Source organism: Vigna umbellata, chromosome 2 (genome assembly GCF_029865625.1).
Source record: "Vigna umbellata cultivar VRB3 chromosome 2, Vumbellata_1.0, whole genome shotgun sequence".
NCBI classification, from domain to species: domain Eukaryota; kingdom Viridiplantae; phylum Streptophyta; class Magnoliopsida; order Fabales; family Fabaceae; genus Vigna; species Vigna umbellata.
Window position 1 is genome coordinate 45,782,181 of NC_142166.1, and position 26,190 is coordinate 45,808,370.

Genomic DNA, 26,190 nt, shown 5'->3' on the forward strand with positions numbered 1-26,190 from the left:
TAGACAATTTTGTTTTAGGACAATATCACAAATAAAGTAAAATTAGATTTTAATTATCTACAAATCTTAATCATTTGAAAATAAACTAACACATTTAATATCTTAACTTTTTTTTAAAATATATATTTAACTATTTTTTTATGACATTCCAAATCAAAATTTATTGATTTAATTAACTATTTGTGGAAATGAAAATACTAGTTTAACTTCCGTAGGTCTTTAAAACACTTAAAAAATTGCACATAATCATGAAATATAAACATTAGAACAAATTTGATTAGGAAACTAATTTTTAAATTAAAAAATTTAATTCAGTGACTTATTTAAATATTTCTAAAATGAAAAACTTACATACCAATTAAGATGTATTTTTTTCTGGTCAAATAACTATCTCCTTGCAAATCAAATTCAGGTTCTTAACTTTAATATTAATTATTCCATTGGTTAAAATTATTAGAGTTGATAGTTAGGGTATACTTTTTCCTACTCAAGATTATGACATATAAAATATGAATTACAGAAGTCGCGTGACCGTTTAGCCTTTCTTTTGATCAAGTTGAGTTTCAAAATTTATGTTTTTACTTATAAAATTAAAACTGTCTTCATTTATCTAAGTAAGAACCTTTAATTCATGTATACGTGTGCATTTGCATACGGAAATGTGAGTGTTATACTCATTTATATATATATATATATTACCTCCAATTGCAAACACTTATACAAGAAATTTAGTTGAACGACTTATTTAAAAGAATTCAAAATACAAGGATTGCATAATAATAGTCTTAAATTTAAATAAGAAATTTTAAATCACATGTACCTATATATTTTTACTATGTAGCATAACTATACAAATGTACCTATTTTTTAATAAATTCACTAACAATTTTAATAAATTTCAGTTAATGAGAAAATGAGAAAAAGAAAACAACTATCTAATGATAGTGTGAAGTTGTTTTCCGTTTATAAATCATCGTGATAATACACTATTTTCGTTCCAAATCAATAGACTTTTTAAAGTTCTCTAATAATTGAAAAAACGATGTCGTACCGCTTACTTGAGAACAGATAATATATAACAAGTTAAAAATGTATTTTTAATTAGTTTTTTACTATTTAATGTTTCCTGATCAGTATGTTTAAAAACGATTAACTTAAAAACCATTATTGAAATTTTAACAGACTATTTTAATTCTAAAATTAATATATTAGAATTAGAAGACTGTTTTAGACCATGTCACTGTGCAACTATTTCTAGAAAATTTTGCATGAAGTTTCTCAAATCTCAAATTAAGACCAAAAGAAAGCCATCGCGAATTTATTTTATGTTATTTTATCAAATTATGTACCAAAAGTTTGGGTCAAAGTTTGCGTCTTTGGGTTTGTAAGATTATTACACCGACTGTCCAAGAACTAAGCTATATCTTTTTTTTTTTTCATTACAATATTTTCACGTTACCTCAATCATTAAGTTTTCTTTTCCTCCTTTTTCATTCCTACCAATTCAGAAACCTCATCTCTCATATGCTTCCCCCAATTCTTACACATTGGGAATTCAAAAAATTGAACCATTGAGTAGCCTCCAAGTATTCCGTTCCAATTGCAATTACCTTGATGTACCTTTTGGACACCGTGTTCCCGTCCTGCGTGCAAAGTGGCAGAAACCTTATTCCTCAAATTCTCCCTCAATCATAATACACGCTAGCGAGATCCGAATTAATAACGTGATTAAGAAACAGGTATGTTTCTCCAATTGAGATTCCTCTTTCGTGCATTCGATACTGTAAAATCATCGATCAATTTGTTGGGACGGTTAGTTGCGGAATTGTTGGAGCGAGTTTGAATTGTGTATTTTTTTTTATTGGCAGGGATGGCGAATGATAAAGTGATTGATGAAGGTGAGAAGAACGAGAGCGGTGGTACGAATTCCTCCGAGGGTGGGACGAAGAAACGAAAAGGATTTTTGTCGCGAATTTGGAATGGGATACTTAGGTTACACGGTGATGATTTTGAGAAGAGACTCCAATACATTTCTAAAGAGGAGGCTCAGGTTATGACTAGGATGAACAGGAGATCACGATCCTGGAGGAGAATTTCGCGCCATCTTATTGTGTTTTCTGTCATATTTGAGGTGTGGTAATTGTTGATAATGTTTTTCTTCGCATTGAACATTATTTGGTGTGGATCAATAATGCATACTGATTGCTTCTCTACGTTTGTGAGATTAATATGTGTTTTTCTGTTTATTGTATTTTGTCATTTAAACATGGATGATGATAAAACCTTTTCCTTTGCCGATATTAATGGTTGGAGGAATTAAATTCTCTATACTATATTAAAGTTTAATTTCTCATTTGGAATTTATAATTATATAAAGACTTTCTTTTTAGTCTCAGCACATGCCATTTTAAATTATTAGTCTTTACATGCATAGTTTTAATATTTCTTGAGATTAAAAATGGTACCAAAGGAGTTAAAGGTGATTTAAAGATAATGTTTTTGTAAATATAGGAAACAAATGAATAATTAAACCTTTATCAAACCTTATATCGGAAACTTGTAGTTACTTACACTTTTACAGAGACACGGAGGGAATGATTAATCAGAGTGGTTATTCATTTTTACTCATTAACTAAGATGTTAACCAGTCTCTCTTTTCTAAATAAGTTGATCTTCTGGTCCTATCCCGTTACTTCATTTTTTTTTATATGGTAATTAAAAGATGGGATTTTGCTTAAAATAGTTTAAACTTTCAGGTTGTTGCTATAGTTTATGCTATTATGACAACAAGATCAATTCATATGAATTGGAAAATGAGAGCACTCCGGGTTTTGCCAATGTTTCTTTTGCCTCCACTGTCATCGGCTGCCTATGCAGCATTTGTAAGCTTCACAAAGATTTGTAAGTATTTTAAGCTTTACAATTAACATACATATCTTGCACAAGCTGGTCACATTTTATCCATATTTAACAATCCAAGTTTTGTGTGTTCGACCGTAACTGAGTGCTAAGTGTTACATAATTTGCAGTTGTTATCTATGTTGATGGAATTTTAACTTTTATGTTGCAAGTCTCAAATTGATGTAATTAGGTGGTCTCTTTATGGTACGACTTACTACTGTAAAGAGTTTTAGTTCATCTCTGTCATTCGAACTTTTTCCAATAAAATAGGATGGACAAGTTTAAAGTGAGTCTAAGCCAAAATTATCGGTTCACTTATGTGAGCAATGCTTTCAATAATTGATAGATCCAATATTCATAGCTCCATGCAAATACTGATCATAGTAATATTTAAAGTTCATTAAAAGTTCCTGCAGTTCATGTAATCATGTTCAAACGGTTGTAATGAAACTTTTGCATGAAGAAAGATGCATCATGGAACGGCATTTGATACTAATAAGTAATTTCTCACTGGTGATAATTACTTATGAGATCCGTTCTTCACAAATCTAATGATTTTATCATTGAATTCCAATTTATTAGCGCAATTTTTCACCTCAAAATTTTATAATTCTTATGCCAACTGAAAATAAAATTCCCTTATTGTTTGAATTTTAATCTATAATTTGTGATTTTATAGGTGATCGTAGGGACCAGAAAATTCTTGAAAGGCTTCGAGCTGAAAGGCAAGAAAAAATTGATGAGCTCAAAGAAAAGACAAATTATTACACTACACAACAGCTCATTCAGGTGATTGTTTGACACAAGGCTGGTTACATGTTCAATATCACCTTTCTTTCATTTCTTGAAAACGAAGTGGACAAAATAACTTACCTATCAAATTTGATGGCATAGCTCCTAATTATAGTTAACATTGGAAATTTTTTTATACATGACATTCAACACCCATACTTCTATTTTTGTGAAGAATCAATAATGTACATGTGAATAAATTCATGTGACTGCTGTAATCAAGGTTCATTTATTTTATTGATTTAAGCTGCTGTGCCAATGTGTACACTCCAAAGTGCATTACTGAAGAGCAACTCTTGATGTATCTGTTTGTACGTATGTTAATATTATTGTGTGTTATGCTTATGATCTATTCAGAGATATGATCCAGACCCAGCTGCAAAAGCAGCTGCTGCAACTGTTTTAGCGTCTAAGTTGGGTGCAGATTCTGGTTTGAGAGTGTATCTGGAAGATCAACTCAATTCCGATGCTTCAATAGGCAAGAGCAATGATGTTGAACTTATGCAGTCCTCTGGAATTCGAAATCGGAGACAAGTTCAATCTAGATGCACTAGTCCAAGATCAGCCACACCAAATTCTGGTGATCAACAGGTTGGTCTTGGGGGAAGTTATCAAACCCAAACTTTTGACGACAATCAGCCTGTTGTTGTTGAACATCACCAACCTCAAACTTCAAACACACAAGATGGTGGATGGATTGCACGAATTGCAGCTTTGCTTGTGGGGGAAGATCCAGCACAGTCTTATGCTCTCATATGTGGTAACTGCTATATGCATAATGGTAAGGGAGCTATATTTGATTTTTTTTGGCTCATGTTCTTTTGCATTAGATCATGTTGTATTTACTTTTATCAACTTATTTTCTTTCAGGTCTAGCTAGGAGGGAGGATTTCCCATTTATAACATACTACTGCCCACACTGTCGAGCACTAAACAAACCAAAGCAATTGGATGAACGTATTTCTAGTCTTACTTCTCCAAATACAGGGACTCCAAAAACAGACAATAGTTCCACTGATGCAGTTAAAAATATTAGGGTTTCTACAGCTGAGAGTATAATGGCAGGCAGTAGTCCTGGAAGTGCTTCTAGTTCTGAGATTGGGGAAGTAACAGAAAGGGCAAGTGTGGATGAGAAAGTTGATTAAAAGAATGGCCTTTTTTTTTATGATTCAGCTGTTGGGATGACATGTCTAGCCCCTTGTTGTGGACAGACTATATGTATAAAGGAAAAATATTTCGGTATTAGTTTCCTTGGTTGGCTTTGCAACAGGAAGAGTGTTGAAATACTTTGATACGTCTCGTAATGTGTGTTACAGAATACACTTATTATGTGAGTAAAGGCAATTTTGACTTTATTTTTCCTTTTTTTCGATACTATCGTGACAGTGTTCTAGTTTTAAATTGTATCTCAGAAATTTTGGGATCTGGATTTCTATCCGTTCTGTTTAATGGATTTAAATTGTATTAATCCATGCGCTATAATTTCATTCTTGGATACCTACTGAAACAGCTTATTGGAACTTTGTTCAACTTGTTTCTGGTATTTTGTATATATATACTGTACACGCTATAATTATTATTGTTCATTTCAAAACATTTATTATTGCGCCTGGACGTATCTGTAGCACCGTTTATTTACGAGGCCATTCTTTTATTGATTCCCTAAGGCATCAGTTTGCATGCTGATTTATTGGCCGGATGGATTAAAGACGATTAAAATTGTGTCGCGCGTGACTTATGAAAGGACCAAAAAGGCTATAATTGTGATGGAAGTATTGGGAAATGATACGTTTTTGACTGACCAGTTTTGTTTTTATGAGAGGGCAGATTTGTTCGTAGCAGACTATAGGTGTTTTTTTTTTACCGTTGTCTTTGGTTTATTGATTTTGGCTCATTATCTTTCGCATGCGTTTTCTGGACTAATTTTCTCTTCCAATTAATAAGACAAAATGGAATTGTTGGTGTGAGGTATTCATTACTGCTTCTTTTGGTTGTTATTGTTAAGAGGTGTCATACCTTATTATTATTTACACTAGAGAATGGAGTTCTTCTATTTTATTTTATGAGATTAATTTTATAAATTAATTTATATTTAAATTGTGCTAAATTAATGGGATAAATTGTTTCGCTTATTTTATCTAAGATTTTTAACAGTGTATTCTCCATTTATGGCTAATGTGGCCATTGTGATATGATGCCTTGTTAACGTTTTATAATCAGTAAAGATGGTAGTGTTTTTGGAAGAATTGACAAACAATAACATTTTTTTTACTGGATTACAATGGTGATGTTCTTTTTATTACATATCAAAACTTTTTTCATTGGCATAAATATAAACAAAAATATTTTGGATGAGTATCTTTTTGCTGATACAAGAGAGATGGAAAAAATATAGTCACATGAAATACAATATTAGATAGAGGGGATGATCAAATGGAGGTGTTTCAATTGACAAGTTTTTAGGTTTTAGGGTTAATATTTTCTCTGTACCATTGTGTTAAATATTTAGAGACTCGTAAAAATAACAATATTAAATAAATTTTATTTTGGTAATTGTTGTATAATAGACATATATTCACGTTTTTTTTGAAGGATTTGTTTTGTCCTATACTTGTACCACAAATTAAATAAAAAGTTTGGTGGGAAATTGACTAAAAATCTTATGGTGTGAAATACCAATTATTATAAAAATTTTCAACTTAAAAAAAATACTATTAATGTCAATTCTTGAAATTCATTCTCCCACACCAAAATGTGATATTCTTATAAATAATTTGAGTAAAGTTTTTAACATCATTTTAATAACTAAGAAAAATATATTATAAAGTTGTTTGGATAGAGTTTTAAATTATTATTTTTTTCATTTAAAATAAAATAAAATTTCAATAATAAGTAAACTATAAATGATGTTAAAGTAGAAAAAAAGAGAGTAAAAAATTACATGACAAAATCCATAAATAAATCATAGTTATGATAAATTTTCTGCACAAATAAGATAATATTTGTACCTAAAGGTACTAACAATATCACAATTAGGTATTTTCAAACATTTTATCATTAATACTTATACCTTTACTATAAAAATTCAAACTATTAAAATAATAAATAGATAATATAAAATATTATTAGTAGTGATAAGTAAATTTTATTTTCTACTTAGTCTTTTTTTTTTCAAACAATCTTTCTTTCCATTATTATTTTTAAATATTTTCACTTTCTATCTTCCTAATATAAAATTTTAGCTTTCTTAATTTTTTTTTGTATATTTTGTTTCTCGTAGTATATTATGTATATACAAGCTCGAGTACTAAAAAAAATAATATAAAAATGAACTAAAGAAAAGCTTTTAGTTTCCATTTTCGAATACTTAGTTCTGTTAACCTATTTTGAAATAGAACTCAGTTTAATTACAAATATTGATGCTATTATAATTACTATGAGAATGATTAGGAAATAGGGTTGTTGCATTTTATGTTAAATTTGTGCAACAAGTGTCACAAATAAAATGTATGTTTATCATCTTTACTAGACTATTTTACAATCTAAACAAATAATTTACACAAGAACATGTATCAACAAGAATTAACGTGTAGGATTATAATGGTAGTTATATTATTTATTAATTATTTATGAATGTCCAATAATTTCCGTGATAATTTCAGTATAAAAAAAGAACTTTAAGGATGACTTAGGTTCGGAAAACATGAAACAACATGTCTTTTGTTTTATTTTATTTTTTGAGCTTTTTTTTCCGTAAAATTATCTATTAAATTCTTCTCCTTCATTTAATTTAATTTGCAGAGTTTTGCCAATCCAAAACTTTTGAAACTCATAAATTAAATAAATAAATAAAACTGAAAAAAAAACACTTTTAATCTTACTACAAGTTCAATAAAAACATACTAATTTTTATTTTTAAATATCAAGTTATAATTAATTTAATAGAAACATATTAGTACAAAATAATTTTTAAAAGTTTATTTTCTTAAACATAATTTTGTAACTAATTTAATAAAAATATATTAATACTGAAAAAATTGATTTTTTTCTTAAACATAATTTTATAATTAATTTATTAGATGAATATTAATAATAATAAAAGAAGTTTAAAGTTGTTTTACCCACTCGAAAAAATTATTATCCCCAATAAAAATAAATATGTATAAAATAAAATTAAAAATTCACTTGTTTAATACATAAGAAATATATAAATTTGGTAATAAAATGGAATGTGTGACGACGCACTAAACATAATAAGATAAAATTCAACCCTGGATTCTTCTCTTATCCGCAACAAAATTAAATGATGAAATTAATTAAACAAATTAGAAAAAGTAAAGTGCATTTGATATTACAATGTTATATATATAATTTAATTTTATCAAATTCTCATGATTAATTTATTATTTAATAATGTTGATGTATATTTTGATCATTATTATTTTTATAAAAATGAAATAATTTTAAGCAATAATCATCATTATGGTAATAATAATAATAAATAAAAAACTAGTGATAATGTAGAAGAGATAAAAAGTGATTATGTAGGGGTAACCTCAGGCACAGAAGCTGAGCCTCTGACTCAAACTTGACCCATCAATTTCCCCCTCTTCTATGTTCTGACATGACATCGGCATCCAAACCCAGCCAACCTCTGTCCCCTTTCAATTCCGTTTCTCTCTCCTCTCTCTATATTCACTCTCTCTCTTCCTCTCACTCTCACCCTTCCTTCATATGCTTCCTCAAAGGTAAATTCTGTAATATTTTTTAATTCTTATTCAGTAATTTTTTACAAAAGTAAAAAGAAAAATAATAATTAAAATTTCTTCTTCCTCTTATATCTTTCCTTTCTCCACAATCTTGCAGTGTATTTTGATCTTGCAGTTCATAGCAGTTTCGTTCTTCTCCTCTTCCTCTCTCTTATCTGTCTATCAGGTAACGCTCCCAGAAATAACTTTCCTCCTTTCTTATCATTCCTTCTACCAACTTCGCCTATTTGCGTTTTCAATTCATCAATCTTCGAAAACTTGTTTTTCTGTGTTGAAACACTGTCATTCTTTTCTTGGATTAGATAGAAAATTCTAGGGTTCTATGTAGCGGTTTTGCCGAATTTGGTTTGTCTTTTTTTCAGCCGGGCGATGATTGCCAAAACTTGGGTTTCGGTAATGTGTCTGCTTAGACCAAACTGAAGACAGCCATTACTTCCATCTTAAACTTTTTTGTAATGCGATTTATGCTATCTTAGACTTTAAGTTCAAGTTATATTACTTGCATGTATGCTCGGAGTGATGCATGTGATACATATGATATGAATATGATGCTCATTTGACATGTTTTTTATTTTCATGGAAATCTTAAATGGACATGAATTGTTGAATTGGTATTTATCAGTGTTTCACCCTAATATGTCAGGACTAGGTTGTATTTGTACTGTAGAATGAGTAGACCATCAACACGAGGTAAAAATAAAAGACACAGACAAGGGGATGATGGCAACGGGACTGTGGAAATATGGAGGTACACTCTCTACTCTTACTTTCTGATCAGTAAAATGAAAATTTATAATGCTAGCCTTTTTGGTTATTGATTGTTTTAAAATGTCTTTTGCATAGGAAAATTCACAATAGTGGTGTGGTAACTCATGATGATATGAATCAGTTATATATGATCTGGAAGCCAGTTTGTTCAGGATGTCGCGTCAATAGCAAAGACAACCCAAATTGCTTCTGTGCATTGGTTCCACCTCTAAATGGATCCCGAAAATCTGGCTTGTGGCAAAAGATGTCCGATTTTCTTGAAGGTCTTGGCCATGATCCGAATAAGGATCTACGGGCATCTGCTAATTCTCCTGCAGGTCTCACAAATCTTGGCGCAACATGCTATGCCAACAGTATACTTCAGTGTTTGTATATGAATCAATCTTTTCGAGAAGGCATCTTTTCTGTGGAACAAGATGTTTTACAACAACAGCCTGTGCTGGATCAGCTGACCCGACTTTTTGTGCAGTTGCATATTAGCAAAATGGCTTTTATAGATTCTTCTCCATTTGTAAGAACCCTGGAATTAGATAATGGAGTTCAGCAGGATAGCCACGAATTTCTAACTTTGCTTCTCTCTTTGCTCGAGGGTTGTCTTAGCCATTCCAAAGTGCCCAAGGCAAGAACAATAGTTCAAGATCTTTTCCGGGGAAGTGTGTCTCATGTGACAAAGTACGCATCATTATATTTATACAATCTATTTACTGATTGACAATTTTCTTTTCTTGTAAAATTCTACTTTATTAGTCTTTTATATATTTGTCAACTGTACTCTATTTTGCACCCTCTCACTCCTTAACCTAATAAACAATCATAAACTATGCTAAACATGTAATATGATTGTTTGTTTTTTAATCTTTACAAAATGTGTATTTGGTTGTATTTTCTGAGAAAGAATGTTTCTTATTTTGCCTTTGATTGTCTTGCATTAACATGCATGTTACCTACTTTAGTTTTGTATTACTGTTTGTTATTTTGTAATATACTTCAAGACAATTATTTTTTTCTTATAACTGGTCAGAATGCAGGAGCAACACCAGTGATTTGTGTCCATATGATCACAAATATGGTCTTTATGTTAAATTCTGTCCTTGCACTAGTGGTCTTGTTTATGAGTTATGAATATGATTCTCAAATATTTCTTATGATTTTATGTAGGTGCTCACAATGTGGAAGAGACTCTGAAGCTTCTTCCAAGATGGAAGATTTCTATGAACTGGAGTTGAATGTCAAAGGATTGAAAAGTTTAGATGAGAGCCTAGATGAATATCTCACTGTTGAGGAGCTTAATGGAGACAATCAATATTTTTGCGAGTCATGTAAAGGAAGAGTTGATGCTACTCGCAGCATCAAGCTGCGTACATTGCCCAAAATACTTAATTTTCAACTTAAACGTTACATCTTCCTTCCTAAGGTATTGATAGACTTGTGTTTTTATTTTTATTTTTATTGCAAGCATTGTTTCAACCAAGTTGTGTGCATTTTTCATTCTTTATAATTCTTATTTTTTGTTTCATTGTAGTTTTTTAAGCATGCAAGAGGACCCTGGTTTGATAAAAATAAGCAATAAGCATCTGACAAAGAGTGTTAAGAATTTTTTTATAAATAATATCTTATAAAAAATTAATAGTAATAAAAAATTATCTATCTGTTTGCATATCTTTATCAGCCTTGAAAGGGAAGGTAGGATACTATTCCTATGTATATTGCATGTAAAATTTCTGTCCTTTTAAGAAATTGTATTCCAGTGCACAAGTGTGCAGGAAATCTTTTTTATAAAATATTTTATCCTGATTACAAATATTAGATAAACTTAATTGGATAAAAAAATCTCTCTAACCCATGTCTTTTCATTTAAACCAGATATCTTGTTCTAAAAAGCTTTGGAAGTTCATTGGTTTGTTTTTTCTTGTTCTTAATATGCAATTTTGTTTTTAGTTTTTTGTCTTGATATCTTTTCCTTTTACTCTTGTACATCAATCACTTCTCTAATAAATTTTATACTTGATGAAAAGAAAATAAAAGAGGATTTTTTTTGAATGGTTTAGGAGTATTATTTTTTAATTGTTAATTTTTTAATATTGATTATTTTTTGAGTAAATTACACTCTCATCCCTTGAGAGATTGTTAAATTACAGTGTTCTTCCCTTAGTTTTGAAAAATTATGCTGATAGAAGTTATATTGAATTAAAATCCAGAAATACTAACCAGGAAACAAGAATGTCCTTGTGGTTATTAATTAATTTCTCAAATAGTGATAGCTCTAAACAAAATTAGTTTCAGGCATTTTTAGGAATTTGAATCCCCCACACAAAACAATATCATTGCATTATTTTACCCTATCTATCAATAACTTCCCTAATTAATAAACTCTGCTCAACTAATTGACAGCTGAATCCACTAACTATTACACATTATAATTTTTTCTTATTCTTTATTGGATACACACATTTAATAGAAGATTGTCTTGTTCTATCAATACTCTCCCTTTCAAGTGGGATCTTGCCCACAAGGTGGAATTGAGGAAACACTTGTTGAATCTCAGATGCTAACTCCCAACTATTCTCACATGGTGAAAGTTGTTGTCATTTGAGCAACACTTCTACATCTCCCTGAGCATTCTGTCTGCTACTGAAAACAACTTCTTGAAATCTTTGGAGCTCCCTGTCTTCAGTCAGAGCAGCAGGTAAACCTTGTTCTGATGACAAACCTCACAACATGCCACATAGTTCTTAATATCATTTTTATATCCATCCAAGATACTGCATTCACCACCCTTTTGTAAGTCCAAAAAAAAAACAAGAATGTCCTGCTATTGGAGAATCATGTAAATTCTTCAGAAGGATAAGAATTTGGTCAAGTTTAAAGGGAAGCAACAACTTTCCTTTAAATTATAGCTGATTTTTTCTTAACTCATAACCAATGTGATTCTCATTCTTTGTTACTAAATTCTGGTAAATCCAGAGATATAGATCTTTAATTAATTTAGAATACCATTCAGGGAAATTTTCACCATTCACCACTGATGTAGTCACTAATTATTTTGTTACAAAAACTAGGGTATGTTTGAAAATTTCCATTGCTTCTTCCTTCTTGTACCCCACCCTTATAATTCACACAACCCAATTCTTTTCTTCAATCCTCCTTGCTTTGTTCATAGCTTCTGATAGTTTGAGGTTTGCACAAGCTCAATTCTTCCCTTGCATCTCTCAGCCCATTCATTAAAGTTTCCAGCAAATACTGCTCTCTCAAACCTTGAGCAGAATATTTCTTGCATAAAGCTCTTAAGATTGGAGCTCTAATACCAGTTGATTGAACTGGAATCAGATCAGAATCTAGAAGTAGTAGTCAAAACAAGAATGTCTTTATTGTTATTAAAGAACTCCTCAAACAGTAACAGCTCTCAAAAGAATTAGTGCAGTATTTTGAGGAAGCTGAACCCTCCCACACAAAATTAAACAATTGTATTTTTCCATCCCAAACTGTTAACAACTTCCTCTATTAATAGTGTATGCTCATCTAACCGACAGCAAACTCCACTATTACATATTATATGGAGGTGTTAGGGAGGTGTAAATGTTGCAAATGTATGCCAATATGGCACTTCAAGAAGCAAGGTGCCTTTGCTTCATAGCGCGAAGCTTTATTTTGTCTTCTGATGTGTTTTAGCTGAAGGTATAAAAGTTTAGTGGCATGCATATTTCTGAGAAAAATTTACTTGGAGGGTCATTCATAGTTACTCAAAATTGCTGAGATCCATTTACATTCAGATGAAGCATAACACATTTTCATCTTGAGAAGGGGCATGATTTGCCTTGTTTCTTTCTTAAAATAGTGGTTTTCTAATGGTGTTTCTCTATGTGTGTTTGATTTTCTTTACGCTTCATTTGTGTTGACAGACTACAACAAAGAAGAAAGTTAATTCTGCTTTCTCATTTCCTGCTGAACTTGATATGCGGCATAGAATGTCGGAGTTGTCTGAGTTTGATTTGGTGTATGATCTGTCAGCTGTATTGATTCACAAGGGAACTGGTGCTAATAGTGGCCATTACATTGCACATATTAAGGATGTAAACACTGGGCAATGGTGGGAATTTGATGATGAGCATGTTACTAATTTGGGTTGTCATCCATTTGGTGAAGGGTCTTCAAATTCTACCTCTAAATCCATCAAGAATGAGGCAATTCATTCTGGAAGTTCTCAAGGGATGATAGCTGACAGTAATGGAAATGGTTTGAATGTCTCTCATTTGCAATCTTCACGTGTGGAGACATTTTTGTCTAGTGATGCGTACATGTTGATGTACCATCTTAAACATACGAAAAATGTGGGTGAAAGTGGGAGTGTAATTTGTGGAGCTAGGCATAATGAAAGAGAGAGTGTTGAAGTTGCTTTGCAAAATGGCACTTCTCTTCCATTTCATATTTATGATGAGATTCAAAATTTTAATGCCTCATATGATGAGGTTTGTCAGCAGTACAGCAAGATGAAAGAGTTCGAATTGGGTCGTATTACTGGGAGGAGACAGGAGGTTCGATCTGTTTTAGCTGAAGCTCCTGTTCAACCTTTGGAGCAACCATTTTACTGGATTTCTAGTGAATGGCTTCGCCAGTGGGCTGACAACATTGTTCCAATGTTAGTTCTTATTCCTTTCAAACAATTATTAGAGTAATGTTAATTGATGTATTTTTTAGGATGCTTACTTTTCAAGGTATATGCAGCCCTCTTGACAACTCGCCTGTTCAATGCTCACATGGGAAAGTCCCAGTTTCAAAGGTTACCTCAATGAAGCGGTTGTCTGCCAAAGCATGGGATATGTTGTTCTCCAAGGTAACTTTTTGTTAGTCAGCTGTTACATATTTTTTGTGGATTATTAATTTGTACTTGTGGTATAATACCATTACGGTTTGTTTGGTGTTGAAGATATGAATAGGGTTGAATCCAAGCATGATAAACTTAACCCTGTCAAATGATTGGTGTACCTCAGATAATTATATAACTCAATTGTGTTACCTTTTCCTGTATTTGATATGATAAAAATTATGTTCTCGTGACGAAATTACACTTTCATTAAAATTACATATAATATATTTTATTGCTTTCCAACTTGGTTTCTTCTTCTGAAGATAAGAAATACTTTGCATGGTTAGCAATGATTATGTCTTGGGAATGGTTAAAATTGACAAGAAGCTCTCTTTCAATCTATTTTTATATGTTGGGCTGGGCAATACTGATTCCAAAGTAGAAAAGAAAATTTACCAGATGTAGTGGCGATAAATCTAGTTCTATAAGTGAACTTTAGAAGTTGAGCGAGTAGTTGTGTTGACCATAAACACATTTCTTCCTGGTGATATCTGTAAGGAAACTATAGTCATATGGGGGCTGATGGAACAGAAACTTTCTTAGAAATGCTTATATGAGGAGGAAAATGCTGTGTATACTTAACTGAATTAATTACAGTTTCTGGTATAATTAACAGGAACTGCATACTCTGCTGGACAGATGTAAATAATGATGATTTTGCATTTGATGGTTTATTTGTGTATCTCTTCCATATTCTTGTTCCTATTGCTGCTTCCGCTCTCACCATTTGCGGTAATAATAATATTGATGATGTGTTCCCTTTATTGACTTTTAAAATTCAGTATGGTGGGGGCCCCGCATTATCTCATGATGACCACTGTTTGGATTGCCTGATTCATGGGGCTAAGACCGTGGTTTCAGCTGACTCCTACCGGGATAGAAGAGATTCAATGAAATCACTTGCACGGGATATTCTAGATGGAAACTGCCCGGATGGAAAGTTTTACATTTCCAGACAATGGTATGATAACAGTTTTCTCATGTCATTGCAATTGATACTGGGGATTTTGGGGTGACTGTGTTCTATTTCTTGGACATACTGAACTCTATGATCAGCTTTCATTGGCTCCAATTTCTTCTTCATTGTGCTATAGGCAACTTATAGTTCAATAGTTAGTCTATAAACATGATTTATGATCGTATGATCTATGCTGCTAACATCCCTAGTGGAATTTTTTTTTCACTAAACTAATAGGATGGTTTCAAAGTAATGGTTTATATCTTTTCATGGTGAGGAACATGCTTTTGTAGGTTGCAACAATGGTGGAAAAGGAAAGTTCTTGATGCTCCATCTGAAGCTGATGCTGGGCCAACAGCAGCCATTAGTTGTCCACATGATCAACTGCTGCCTGAGCAAGCTCCTGGTGCTAAGCGTGTGCTTATTCCTGAGAGTTTTTGGCTCTTCTTATATGAAGATGCGGTGTCTGTGAAACCTGGTGATCCTTTGGGTGGCCCAACATTTTCTTCAGATTCTGAACAGTGTTCCCTATGCAGTAATGAATTATCAGAAGTAGCATGCTTTGAGGACTCCTTGAGGTTTTATCATTCATTCATTGCCACTAATGCAGAGCATTATGCAGACAAATTTTAAACTGATTTCCTGTCTTTATGCTGCAGATTAGTTAAACAAAAGCAACGTCAGAATCATGAGAAATTGTTCCAGGCTAAAAGTCTGCCACTTTCTCTAAACTGCAAGTATTTCTTGGTGCCTTCATCTTGGATTTCAAAATGGAGAAATTACATCAATCCAACCCTGAAGAATTCAGATAAACCTGAAACTTTAGATGGGGCAATTGATTCATTGTTATGTGAAAAGGTACATGGTTACTTATCCTTGATTATCTGTCATATTTTGCAACTTTCTCCACAGTATGGATTATGTTTGTTTTAGTTACTAAATATGATTTTGACTGGTGTCTGGTTAAATTTGAGGAAAATAATTTTTGCAACTGTTAAGAGGAGATTTATTTCTAAAAGGTATCCTATCCAGTTTGCGATAGGGACTTTATTAGCAGAGATTACTCTTGAACGGACGGACTGATTTGGTCTTCACACTGATAAGCTTTTCATTTTTGCGAATTTAATCCTTAGGAAATTGGTATGATGAAATTTGTGTTTTTGTTTTGCATCAGCACTCACAGCTTCTTGAAAGACCTCCTGAATTGGTTTTCAGACGCGGTGCCATAATCCAGAAGGAGTCTTCTGTAAGTTGATTAAAGTAACTTTAATTTCTGTAATTTCTTCAAGCAATCCTAGTTTTTTTTTTCCTATTTGAGATGAACTCATAATCCAGAAGGAGTCTTCTGTAAGTTGATTAAAGTAACTTTAATTTCTGTAATTTCGTCAAGCAATCCTAGTTTTTTTTTTCCTATTTGAGATGAACTACATTCACTTTAGGATGATGGTTCATATTATGTGTTCTTGTCATTCATTTTTCTTCTTTCTCGTTTTTCACATTTCAATGGAATTAGTTTTAGTTACTTTGAAGTTCAATTTCCTTCGTCTATGTTAACCCAATCAATTTTGTGAGTTCTAGGTAGGTGGCTTAACCATTGTATCTGAGAATGATTGGAAACGCTTCTGTGAAGAATGGGGTGGTATTGAGACTAAAGGAATATCTGCAACTATTGATCATACTAGTAATCCAGACAATGTTTTGGCTGGATCCAGTGAAGAAATGCTGACATGCAAGGATCAGTTGGGCACAGCAGATAAAATGAATTATGAAAATGGAACTGGACTAGTCTTCATCAAGACTTGTCCTGAGGTAATCCAAAATTAGGCCTTAGTTGGGTAGCTATACAGATGGCCCCCATGTCCAATTGTTGCACATTAGTCATTTAGAAAATAAATCCTACATTCACAAGTTTTCATTAGAAAGCCAACAATTTGGCTTTCCTATTTTCCCCTCCAACTAGCTTCTTTCATCTCATTAATATCACAATAACTTTTTGTTTGTGAACATTTGATTCTTTAGGTGTTCCCCATTTGCCACATTATCCCATAATTCTATAATCTACTCTCGTCATTGCATTTTCGTTTTTAGTTTAGTTCATTCTTATATTCTTGTGCTAAATTATCTTTCTTTTATTGGATAATATATTTTAATCCTTGCTTGAGCTATAATTTTTCCAGGTTTGTGAAAATTGCATTGGAGAAAGAGAGAGCTGTGAGCTGATGCAGAAGCTTAATTATTCCAACGAGGACATATGTGTTATTCTTGTCCGTGGTAAGGAGGTACCAAGATCAATGTTAGAAGCTTCAAAGGGGTCTGTTGAAACAGATCGTCGAGTTTCCAAGCGCTCACGTAAGACTAAAAACGGGAGTTCAATTAGTCTAAAAGTTTCTGCTTCAACAACTTTATATCAGCTGAAAATGATGATATGGGAATCCTTTGGGGTAAGTCTAGCCTGTTATATGTATATTGCTTTACTGTGTTTAAATGTTGGAACTAAGCATGTACTGAAAATGGCTATAAGGAGTTTCCATAATAGTTGTGGGTCGTGTGCATAATATTTATTATAGATGTTAAATGGTTTCTTACCAAAGCATTAAACCATTCGTGTGCATAATAGTATTGAGTTTTTAGCAATGGAAATTGGAATTCCTGTAAATTTTAAAGAACATGTAAAGGCATTTAAATTCTAAACACTACCAATATGGATTATAAGTGAAGAAAGTGAGTAGAAGTAATAATTTAGTTAATCTTTTGACATGAACTGGATGAACATCTTTTGTCATAAGAGAGAACATTTGCTATAAAAGATAACAGCTTCTTGATATGTATATTTTTGTTCATGAATCTTATTAATGATAGTTGTCCTGTCAGGTTGTTAAGGAAAACCAAATACTGCATAAAGGTGATAGGATAATTGATAGTGATAATGAAGGTGCTACCCTCGTGGATGTGAACATATTTGCTGGAGATCAGCTTATAGTGAGAGACTCTGAGATCCACGAAAATCGAGATATTGCTGGTAAGCTATTTGCTAGTGGCAATCTGGTTCTTCATTCTATTATGTTTTTGTTAGTATGCGATACAGGGAGCATGGAAAATAATGTTTTTTATCTTTTAAAGTTGAAGTCTGAGTTGCATAATTACGCTAATCTTTTTGCAGATGAGCTTTGCGATGATAAAAAGGATCTGCAGCATACCGAGGAAGGGTTCCGTGGAACACTTCTTACAGCAAATGTTTCATCTCAGGTTGTTTAAGAACCGCACTTTCAGCAGCTGATATCTCTGTAACATCTTTTTGTTGCTGTTATCAAAAGAAAAGCTGGATGAAGTAGTGCGGAGCAGTACAACCATGTAAATCCATGTGCCTGGTGCTTTAAAACTGTCAACAGTTATTTTATCCTTAAAAGCCTGGGTAGAGGCAAATTTTGGAATGTATTAATGTTCTAGTAACTTATGGTACGTCTGTTATCTCCGTTTGAATCTCCGTTTAAAACAATTGTTGTTTTAGTTTACTTATTTATCATTAGTATCTTTCAGTTAAACATTTAGTCTGTGTCTTTTGTTCAATACATTATCCGAGTTTAAGAGTTATGAATTATTTAGTTATTTTTGGAGTTATATTAGTTTTAGATGGGAATTATTTATTATTTTTTATGTTCATTCAAATATTATGAATTATCTAATTATTTTTGGGATATATCAGTTTTAGATATAAATTATTTATTATTTTTTATCAATTGAAAAGAAAATTTGTGCTTATATGTTCACATTAAAAAATCATGAATTATTCAGATATTTCTGTATTCATAAAAATCTCCATATAAACTGAATATGAATATTAATAATATCTTAAATTTTCAATATAAATATGTAGATATCTCTATTTTTATATCTATTTTCCTTCTAATATTTCCTTTTAATATGATCAAATTATTAAAATTATATATATATATATATATATATATATATATATTCAGTTTTATAACTTTTCTTCGTTTTTTGTTTACATTCTCTATTTTCTTTTTTAAGAGTTTTAACTTGTTTCTGTTTTCTTTGTTTTTTTGTTTACTTGTTTACCATTTCTTTTTTCTTTTTTAAGAGATTGATTTATTATGAAATTCATTCAAATTTTTAAGATACTTTTTATCTTTTGTTTAAACATTTAAACTCTTTAATATTTTTATTTATTGTCTTTTTATGAGAATGTTTATAATTTCTTTTCACTTATTCTTAATTTTTGTTTCATTTAAAAAAATATATTTTGTAAAACAATTTTCATAATCTCTTTAATAGTTTAAAGAATTATTTTATTATTCTTTAAAGAACTCTAATGCATTTATTTGTCTTTTCTTTGTGATTTTATTCATTGGTTTATAAATAATTTGTAAAAGACACATTAAAATATTATGAATTATCTAATTATTTTTGTCCATATATCAATTTTAAACATGAACTATTTATTATTTTTTACTAACCAAAAAAAGCTATTCATATTAAAAAATTATAAATTATTTAGTCACTTTTGGATTACATGTTTTAGACATAAATTATTTATTATTTTATACCAACTCAAAAGATAATCTCGTGTTGTATGCTTACATTCTAAAATTATGAATTATCCACTTAATTTTGAGATTACATCAGTTTTAGACATGAAATATTTATTGCTTTTTACCAAGTGAAAAGAAAGCCTCATACGAATTATCCAATTATTATCAAATTGAGACATGAATTATTTACTATTTTTTACCAACTAAAAGGAGAACCTCATGTTTTGTATGCTTGCATTAAAAAATTATGAATTATCTAGTTATTTTTGGGATTACATCAGTTTTAGATATGAACTACTTATTAGTTTTTACCAAGTAAAAACAATCACAAACAAAAATTATAAATTATCTAGTTATTTTTTGGTTATATCAATTTTAGACATGAATTATTTATTATTTTTTACCAAATGAAAAGATAACCTCGTGTTTTATGCTTGCATTCGAAAATTCTGAATTATTTAGTTATTTTAGAGATTACATCAGTTTTAGGCATGAACTATTTATTATTTTTTACCAACTAAGAACCTCGTGTTGTATGCTTGCATTAAAAAATTATGAATTATTTAGTTAATTTTGGGGTTACATAAGTTTTAGACATGAACTATTTATTATTTTTTACTAACTGAAAATAGAACCTCATGTTCAATACTCACATTCAAAAATTATAGTCATGTATGGAGTTACATGAGTTTTGAAATTGAACTATATATTATTTTTAACAGCTGAATAGAGAACCTCGTGTTGTATGCTCATAATAAAAAATTATGAATTATCTAGTTATTATTTAGACTACATCTCTTTTGGACATAAGCTATTTATTATATTTTACCAATTGAAAAGAGAACCTCGTGTTCTATGCTTGCATTTAAAAATTATGAATTATGGAATTAATTTTGGGATTACATAAGTTTTAGACATAAACTATTTTTTTTACCAAGTCAAAAGAGAATCTCCTTTTATATGCTTGCATTAAAAAATTATGAAATATCTAGTTAATTTTTGAGTTACATCAATTTTAGACATGAACTATTTATTATTTTTTACTAGCTGAGAAGAGAATCTCGTTTTATATGCTTACATTCAAAAATTATGAATTATATAGTTATATTTGGGGTTACATATGTTTTATACATGAACTATTTATTATTTATTACCAACTGAAAAGGAAACCTGGTGTTGTATGTTCACGTTCAAAAAGTATGAATTATCTAGTTATTTTTGGAATTACATCACTTTTAGACAGGAAAGATTTCTTATTTTTTATCAACGGAAAAAAAACATCGTGTTTTATGCTTGCATCCAAAATTATGAATTATTTATTTAATTTTGGGGTTACATCAGTTTTAGACATGAACTATTTATTATTTTTTTACCAAGTGAAAGGAGAACTTCGTGTTATATGCTTGCATTCAAAAATTATGAATTATCGACTAAATTTTTGGTTTATATCAATTTTAGGTATGAACTATTTATTATTTTTTACCAACTGAAAAGAGACGCTCGTGTTGAATGCTCGCATTAAAAAATTATGAATTATCTAATTATTTTTGGGTTACATGATTTTTGAACATGAACTACTTATTTTTTACTAACTAAAAAGGGAATCTCGTGTTGTATCTAGCATTCAAAAATTATGAATTATTTAGTGATTTTTGGGGTTACATCACTTTTAGACATACTATGTATTATTTATTACCAACTACAATGAGAACTTTGTGTTGTATGCTCGCATTAAAAAATTATAAATTATTTAGTTATTTTTGTGGTTACATAAGTTTTAGACATTAAATATTTATTATTTTCTACGAAGGGGAAGAGGACCTCGAGTTATATGATTGAATTAAAAAATTATGAATTATCTGGTTAACTTTGAGGTAGTTTTAGATATTAACTAATTTTTTTTTTACAAAGTGAAAAGAGAATCTCGTTTTGTATGCTTGCATTAAACAATTATGAATTATTTAGTTAATTTTGGGATTATATCCCTTTAAGACATGAACTATTTATTATTTTTTACCAAGTGAAAAAGAGAACATTGTTTTGTATGCTTGCATTAAAAAATTATAAATTATCTAATTATTTTTGGTTTACATAAGTTTTAGACATGAACTATTTATTATTTTTGATCAACTGAAAAGAGAACCACATGGTTAATGATTGCATTAAAAAAATATGAAATATCTTGTTCTTTTTGGGTTACATTGGTTTTAGACATGAACTATTTTTTAAAAATTATCAGTTATTTTTGGGTTACATCAATTTTAGACATGAACTATTTATTGTTTTTTACTAATTGAAAAGAGAACCTCGTGTTATAGGCTTACATTAAAAAATTATGAATTATCTAGTTATTTTTTGGTTACATAACTATTTATTATCTTTTTCCAAGATAAAATAAACCTCATATGAATTATCTAGTTACTTTTGCTGTTACATTTAGACATGAACTATTTATTATTTTTTATCAACTGAAATAGAAACTGGTGTTGTATGCATACATTCAAAAATTATAAATTATCTAGTTAATTTTGAGGTTACATCAGTTTTAGACATGAACTATTTATTATTTTTTATCCAGGGAAAAGAGAACCTCGTTTTATGTGCTTGCATTCAAATATTATGAATTATCTAGTTATTTTTGGGATTACATAAATTTTAGACATGAATTATTTATTATTTTTTACCTGAAAAGAGAACATCGTGTTAAATGATTGCATTAAAAAATTATGAATTATCTAGTTCTGTTTTGGGTTACATGAGTTTTAGACATGAACTATTTATTGTTTTCACTAACTCTAAAGTGAATATCGTGTTGTATGCTCACATTCAAAAATTATGAATTATCTAGTTATTTTTGGGCTTACATCAGGTTTATAGATCAACTATTTATTACTTTTTTACCAACTGAAAATAGAACCTCGTGTTGAATGCTCGCATTTAAAAATGATCAATTAACTAGTTATTTTTACGGTTATATCACTTCTAGACATGAATTATTTTTTATTTTTTACGGTTATATCTAATTAATTTTAGGGTTACATCAATTTTAGACATGAACTATTTATTTTTCTTTACCAAGTGAAAAGAAACCTGGTTTTGTATGTTTGCCTTAAAAAAATTATGAATTATCTATTATTTTTTGGAGTGACATTAGCTTTTTTAGACATGAACTATTTATTATTTTTTACTAATCGAAAAAGAGAACCTGATATTGTATGATTGCTTTTAAAAATTATGAATTATTTAATTATTTTTAGGTTACATCAGTTTTTGACATAAACTATTTATTAGTTTTTACCAATTGAGAAGAGAACATTGTTTTGTATACTTTCATTCAAAAATTTTGAATTATCTAATTAATTTTGGAGTTACATGAGTTTAAAAATGAACTATTTATTATTTTTTTTTCAACTGAAAAGAGAACCTGGTTTTGTATGATTACATTAAAAAAATATGAATTATTTTGTTATTTTTGGGTTACATTAGTTTTAGACCTGAATTATTTATTATTTTTTATCAAGTGAAAAGAAAATATTGTATTGTATGCTCAGGAATGATGAATTATAGAATTATTTTTGGAGTTATATCAATTTTAGACTAATTATTTATTATTTTTTACTAACTGAAAAAGATAATCTCGTATTGTATTTTATTTGCTAATCCTTTTGTTTAATCCTAAAAAGATAGAAATACATATGTGGACTTCCTTTTTCGAATTATATTAATATTTCACTCCTACAATTCTTTATCCGTTCGGATAAGAACACAGGAGAAGAATTGAAAGGTATTCACATACTTATTCACCCTCTTTCTTCTTTTTGTTTAGTCCAATGAACCCCTCTTTTCTTTATTTATTTTAAGATAATTTTTTGAAAGTGTTCAAACTAGATAGATTTTGCAATTGATAAATGAACTGGTATCTAATTCTAAGAAGTATCATTCTTTTAGGGAATCTCGATTAATAGAATCTCCCGCTCCCCGTATTATTTCAAGACGTTTAGTATATGGGCCTCTCCAAACAGGACTTATTGCTATTGATTCGATGATCCCCATAGGACGGGGCCAGCGAGAATTAATTATTGGAGACAGACAAACAGGTAAAACAACAGTAACCACAGATACAATTCTCAATAAAAAAATTATGAATTATCTAATATTTTTTAGATTACATTAATTTTATACATGAATTGTTTATTATTTTTTTACCACCTAAAAAAGAGAACATTGATTTGCTTGTTTTATTGTTAGGCTATATAATATTAAAATCACAGAAGGAGTAAATGTTATCCAATTTTTATCAATTAGACACCTTTCATCAAATATTAATGGTTGTTAGTTTGCAATCTATAGAGGTTATGACGGGTATTATAATGACCTTCTATTTTCACTTTGGTTAATAAACACCTTCTAACACAATTAACCATTAGATGACAAATAAATCATCCTGGCTATTATGAATATTAATAATATCTTAATTTTTCAATATAAATATGTAGATATCTCTATTTTTATATCTTTTTTAATTCTTCTAATATAAATACCTAGATATCTCTATTTTCATTACATATTTGTTTTATTTTATTCATTAGTTTATCAAATAATTTATAAAAGACACATTTAATTAGTTTTACTTTTTTAAATATTTTTATTTATTATTTATTTTAATAATGTAAAATGCTGTTTTAATATTTTTATATAATTATTTTTATTTTTTAATTTATTATCATAAGTGTAATTTTGTACAATAAATTTTTTTATTGTAATATAATAACTTTATGTGAACTGTTATATGAGATTATTTATTTTTGTATGATTTTGTTTAAGTGATATATTACCATTTATATTAGTGTATAATAGAGTTTTAAAAATAGAAGTAAAGAAACAATTGAAATAATTTAGCTAGAATACTTTTTTCTTTTATAATTCTTTAAAAATAATTTTAAATTTTATCAATTTTATTTCATTTAATTTTGTAAATTTAATAAATATTTTAGTTCTAAAAAATTTTATTAAGTACTTTAATTTAAAATGTATATAATTATAATTTTTTAAAATATTTGATAATGAGTAAATTAAAATATTTTATATTTATATTAAAATTTGAAAATATTATGTTTTCTTTATATTTTTATTATTTTATAAAAACTAATTAATTAATATTAAAATTGAATATGGTCGTCATTACTGTCATTATCACTCTTATCCGTTGTTGCAGATGAGATGAAGAGGAAGAGAACATAGTAAAAAAAGAAAAAAAAAAAACAAACTAACTAATTCTAAAAGATTTTTCCGAAACATATAATATAAGTGTTTTGGAAAACTGATTTCAACAATTCAAAACCTTATTCCGAAAATCTCATTCTGACAAATATATTTTATATGCTTAAGAAATTCTGTTTTGAAAATCATATTCTTAAAATTTTGTTCAGAAAAATCTTTTCTTAAAAATGTTCCAAAAATTATTTTCTGAAAATTTGTTTCAGAAATTCCTGAAAGAGAAAGGTTTCCAAAATATGTAATGCAGAAGTCATTTTTTCCAAAAGATAAAATGGTTGTTTTGAAAATTAAAACCACTGATAAAGTAAGATAGAATTAAAGTTATGAAGTAATGGGTTTCAGTACTACAGTAAGTACAAAGGACTCAGCACATTCTACCAGCCAGATGACAAATAAATCTCAGTGGGTATTTTCTGAATTTATCTCTGTTTGAAAAAAAAATCATATTAACAGGATATAAATATCAATAATATCTGAAATTTTCAATTACGGAAATAATATATATATATATATATATATATATATATATATATATATATATATTAAGTTTTATAACTTTTCTTTGTTTTTCACTTATATTTCTTTTTCTCTGTGATTTGATTTACCATGAAATTTATTTATATCTTTAAAATATTTTTATTAGTGTAATTTTTATAATTTAAAATACTGATTGATATTTTTATTTTTTAACTTATCATCATAAGTGTAATTTTTTCACTATATTTATACAACAAAAATTTTATTATTATAATATAATAATTTAAATAATTACTATATGTAAGGACATGTGTATGCACTGGATTAGACCGTTTGGTTTTCAGAGTAATATATAAATGAAAGTTTCAAATTTTGATCCATTCTCAGTATACACTCTCTCTCTCCAAAATTCTGATCTCTTTTCTCCTTCTTCTCTCTACAAATTCTAATCAGTTGATCATCTGCTTTTCGTTCAGGAGGAGTTTGAGTGATCCTAAAGTTGATGGCTTTCTTGTCAATCAATTAGCTCAGTGATTTGAGTCAGTAAGTTCCATCTTCTCTTCTTAGTGTTTAATTTTCTGGTGCATGTAAAGGAAATCTCATTGTATGTGTTCATCCGCTTCTTAATCTAATTGAGTTATAAAAGGAAGAATTGTCATGTGTGCACAAGTCCCTTGAGAGACGATACTTTTACTTATTCACTGTATTACTTGGAACGATTTGGTATACTTGCCAAAAAGTTATCAAATTCGGTGATCATTACTGTCATTATGAAGAGTAATCCGTCATTGCAGTGAAGAATAAGAGAACATTGACAAAAATTAATTAAAAAAA

At 29.4% G+C, this 26,190-nt stretch overlaps 2 protein-coding genes across 3 annotated transcripts; both read left to right on the forward strand.

Moving 5' to 3' along the window:
• The first annotated feature begins 1,430 nt into the window (after positions 1–1,430).
• On the forward strand, positions 1,431–5,188 carry LOC124825697 (uncharacterized protein At2g24330). The gene is made up of 6 exons (XM_047298376.2): positions 1,431–1,739; positions 1,869–2,131; positions 2,757–2,901; positions 3,581–3,690; positions 4,051–4,474; positions 4,564–5,188. Exons 2-6 carry the CDS (start codon positions 1,871–1,873, stop codon positions 4,836–4,838), a joined length of 1,215 nt encoding a protein of 404 aa, XP_047154332.1. The 5' UTR covers positions 1,431–1,739; positions 1,869–1,870; the 3' UTR covers positions 4,839–5,188.
• Positions 5,189–8,277: 3,089 nt separating this feature from the next.
• On the forward strand, positions 8,278–18,658 carry UBP26 (ubiquitin-specific protease 26). 2 transcript variants are annotated; one of them, XM_047298373.2, is made up of 15 exons: positions 8,286–8,441; positions 8,560–8,628; positions 9,106–9,210; positions 9,306–9,902; positions 10,389–10,644; positions 13,130–13,866; positions 13,953–14,061; positions 14,877–15,055; positions 15,346–15,630; positions 15,712–15,910; positions 16,227–16,298; positions 16,631–16,861; positions 17,230–17,493; positions 17,924–18,071; positions 18,213–18,658. In XM_047298373.2, the coding sequence occupies exons 3-15, from the start codon at positions 9,131–9,133 to the stop codon at positions 18,305–18,307; spliced, it is 3,252 nt and encodes a 1,083-aa protein (XP_047154329.1). In that variant the 5' UTR covers positions 8,286–8,441; positions 8,560–8,628; positions 9,106–9,130; the 3' UTR covers positions 18,308–18,658. The 2 variants fall into 2 exon arrangements, with proteins under 2 accessions (XP_047154328.1, XP_047154329.1); XM_047298372.2 differs by lacking the exon at positions 8,560–8,628 and having other exon boundaries at positions 8,278–8,441.
• Positions 18,659–26,190: the final 7,532 nt, after the last annotated feature.

Coding starts and splice junctions, on each gene's coding strand:
- UBP26 (XM_047298372.2), top strand. Junction 15,056..15,345: donor TTTTACATTTCCAGACAATG/GTATGATAACAG, acceptor ATGCTTTTGTAG/GTTGCAACAATGGTGGAAAA. Junction 16,862..17,229: donor TCATCAAGACTTGTCCTGAG/GTAATCCAAAAT, acceptor TAATTTTTCCAG/GTTTGTGAAAATTGCATTGG.
- LOC124825697 (XM_047298376.2), top strand. CDS start 1,871: ATGGCGAATGATAAAGTGATTGATGAAGGTGAGAAGAACGAGAGCGGT. Junction 2,132..2,756: donor TGTTTTCTGTCATATTTGAG/GTGTGGTAATTG, acceptor TTAAACTTTCAG/GTTGTTGCTATAGTTTATGC. Junction 2,902..3,580: donor TGTAAGCTTCACAAAGATTT/GTAAGTATTTTA, acceptor GTGATTTTATAG/GTGATCGTAGGGACCAGAAA.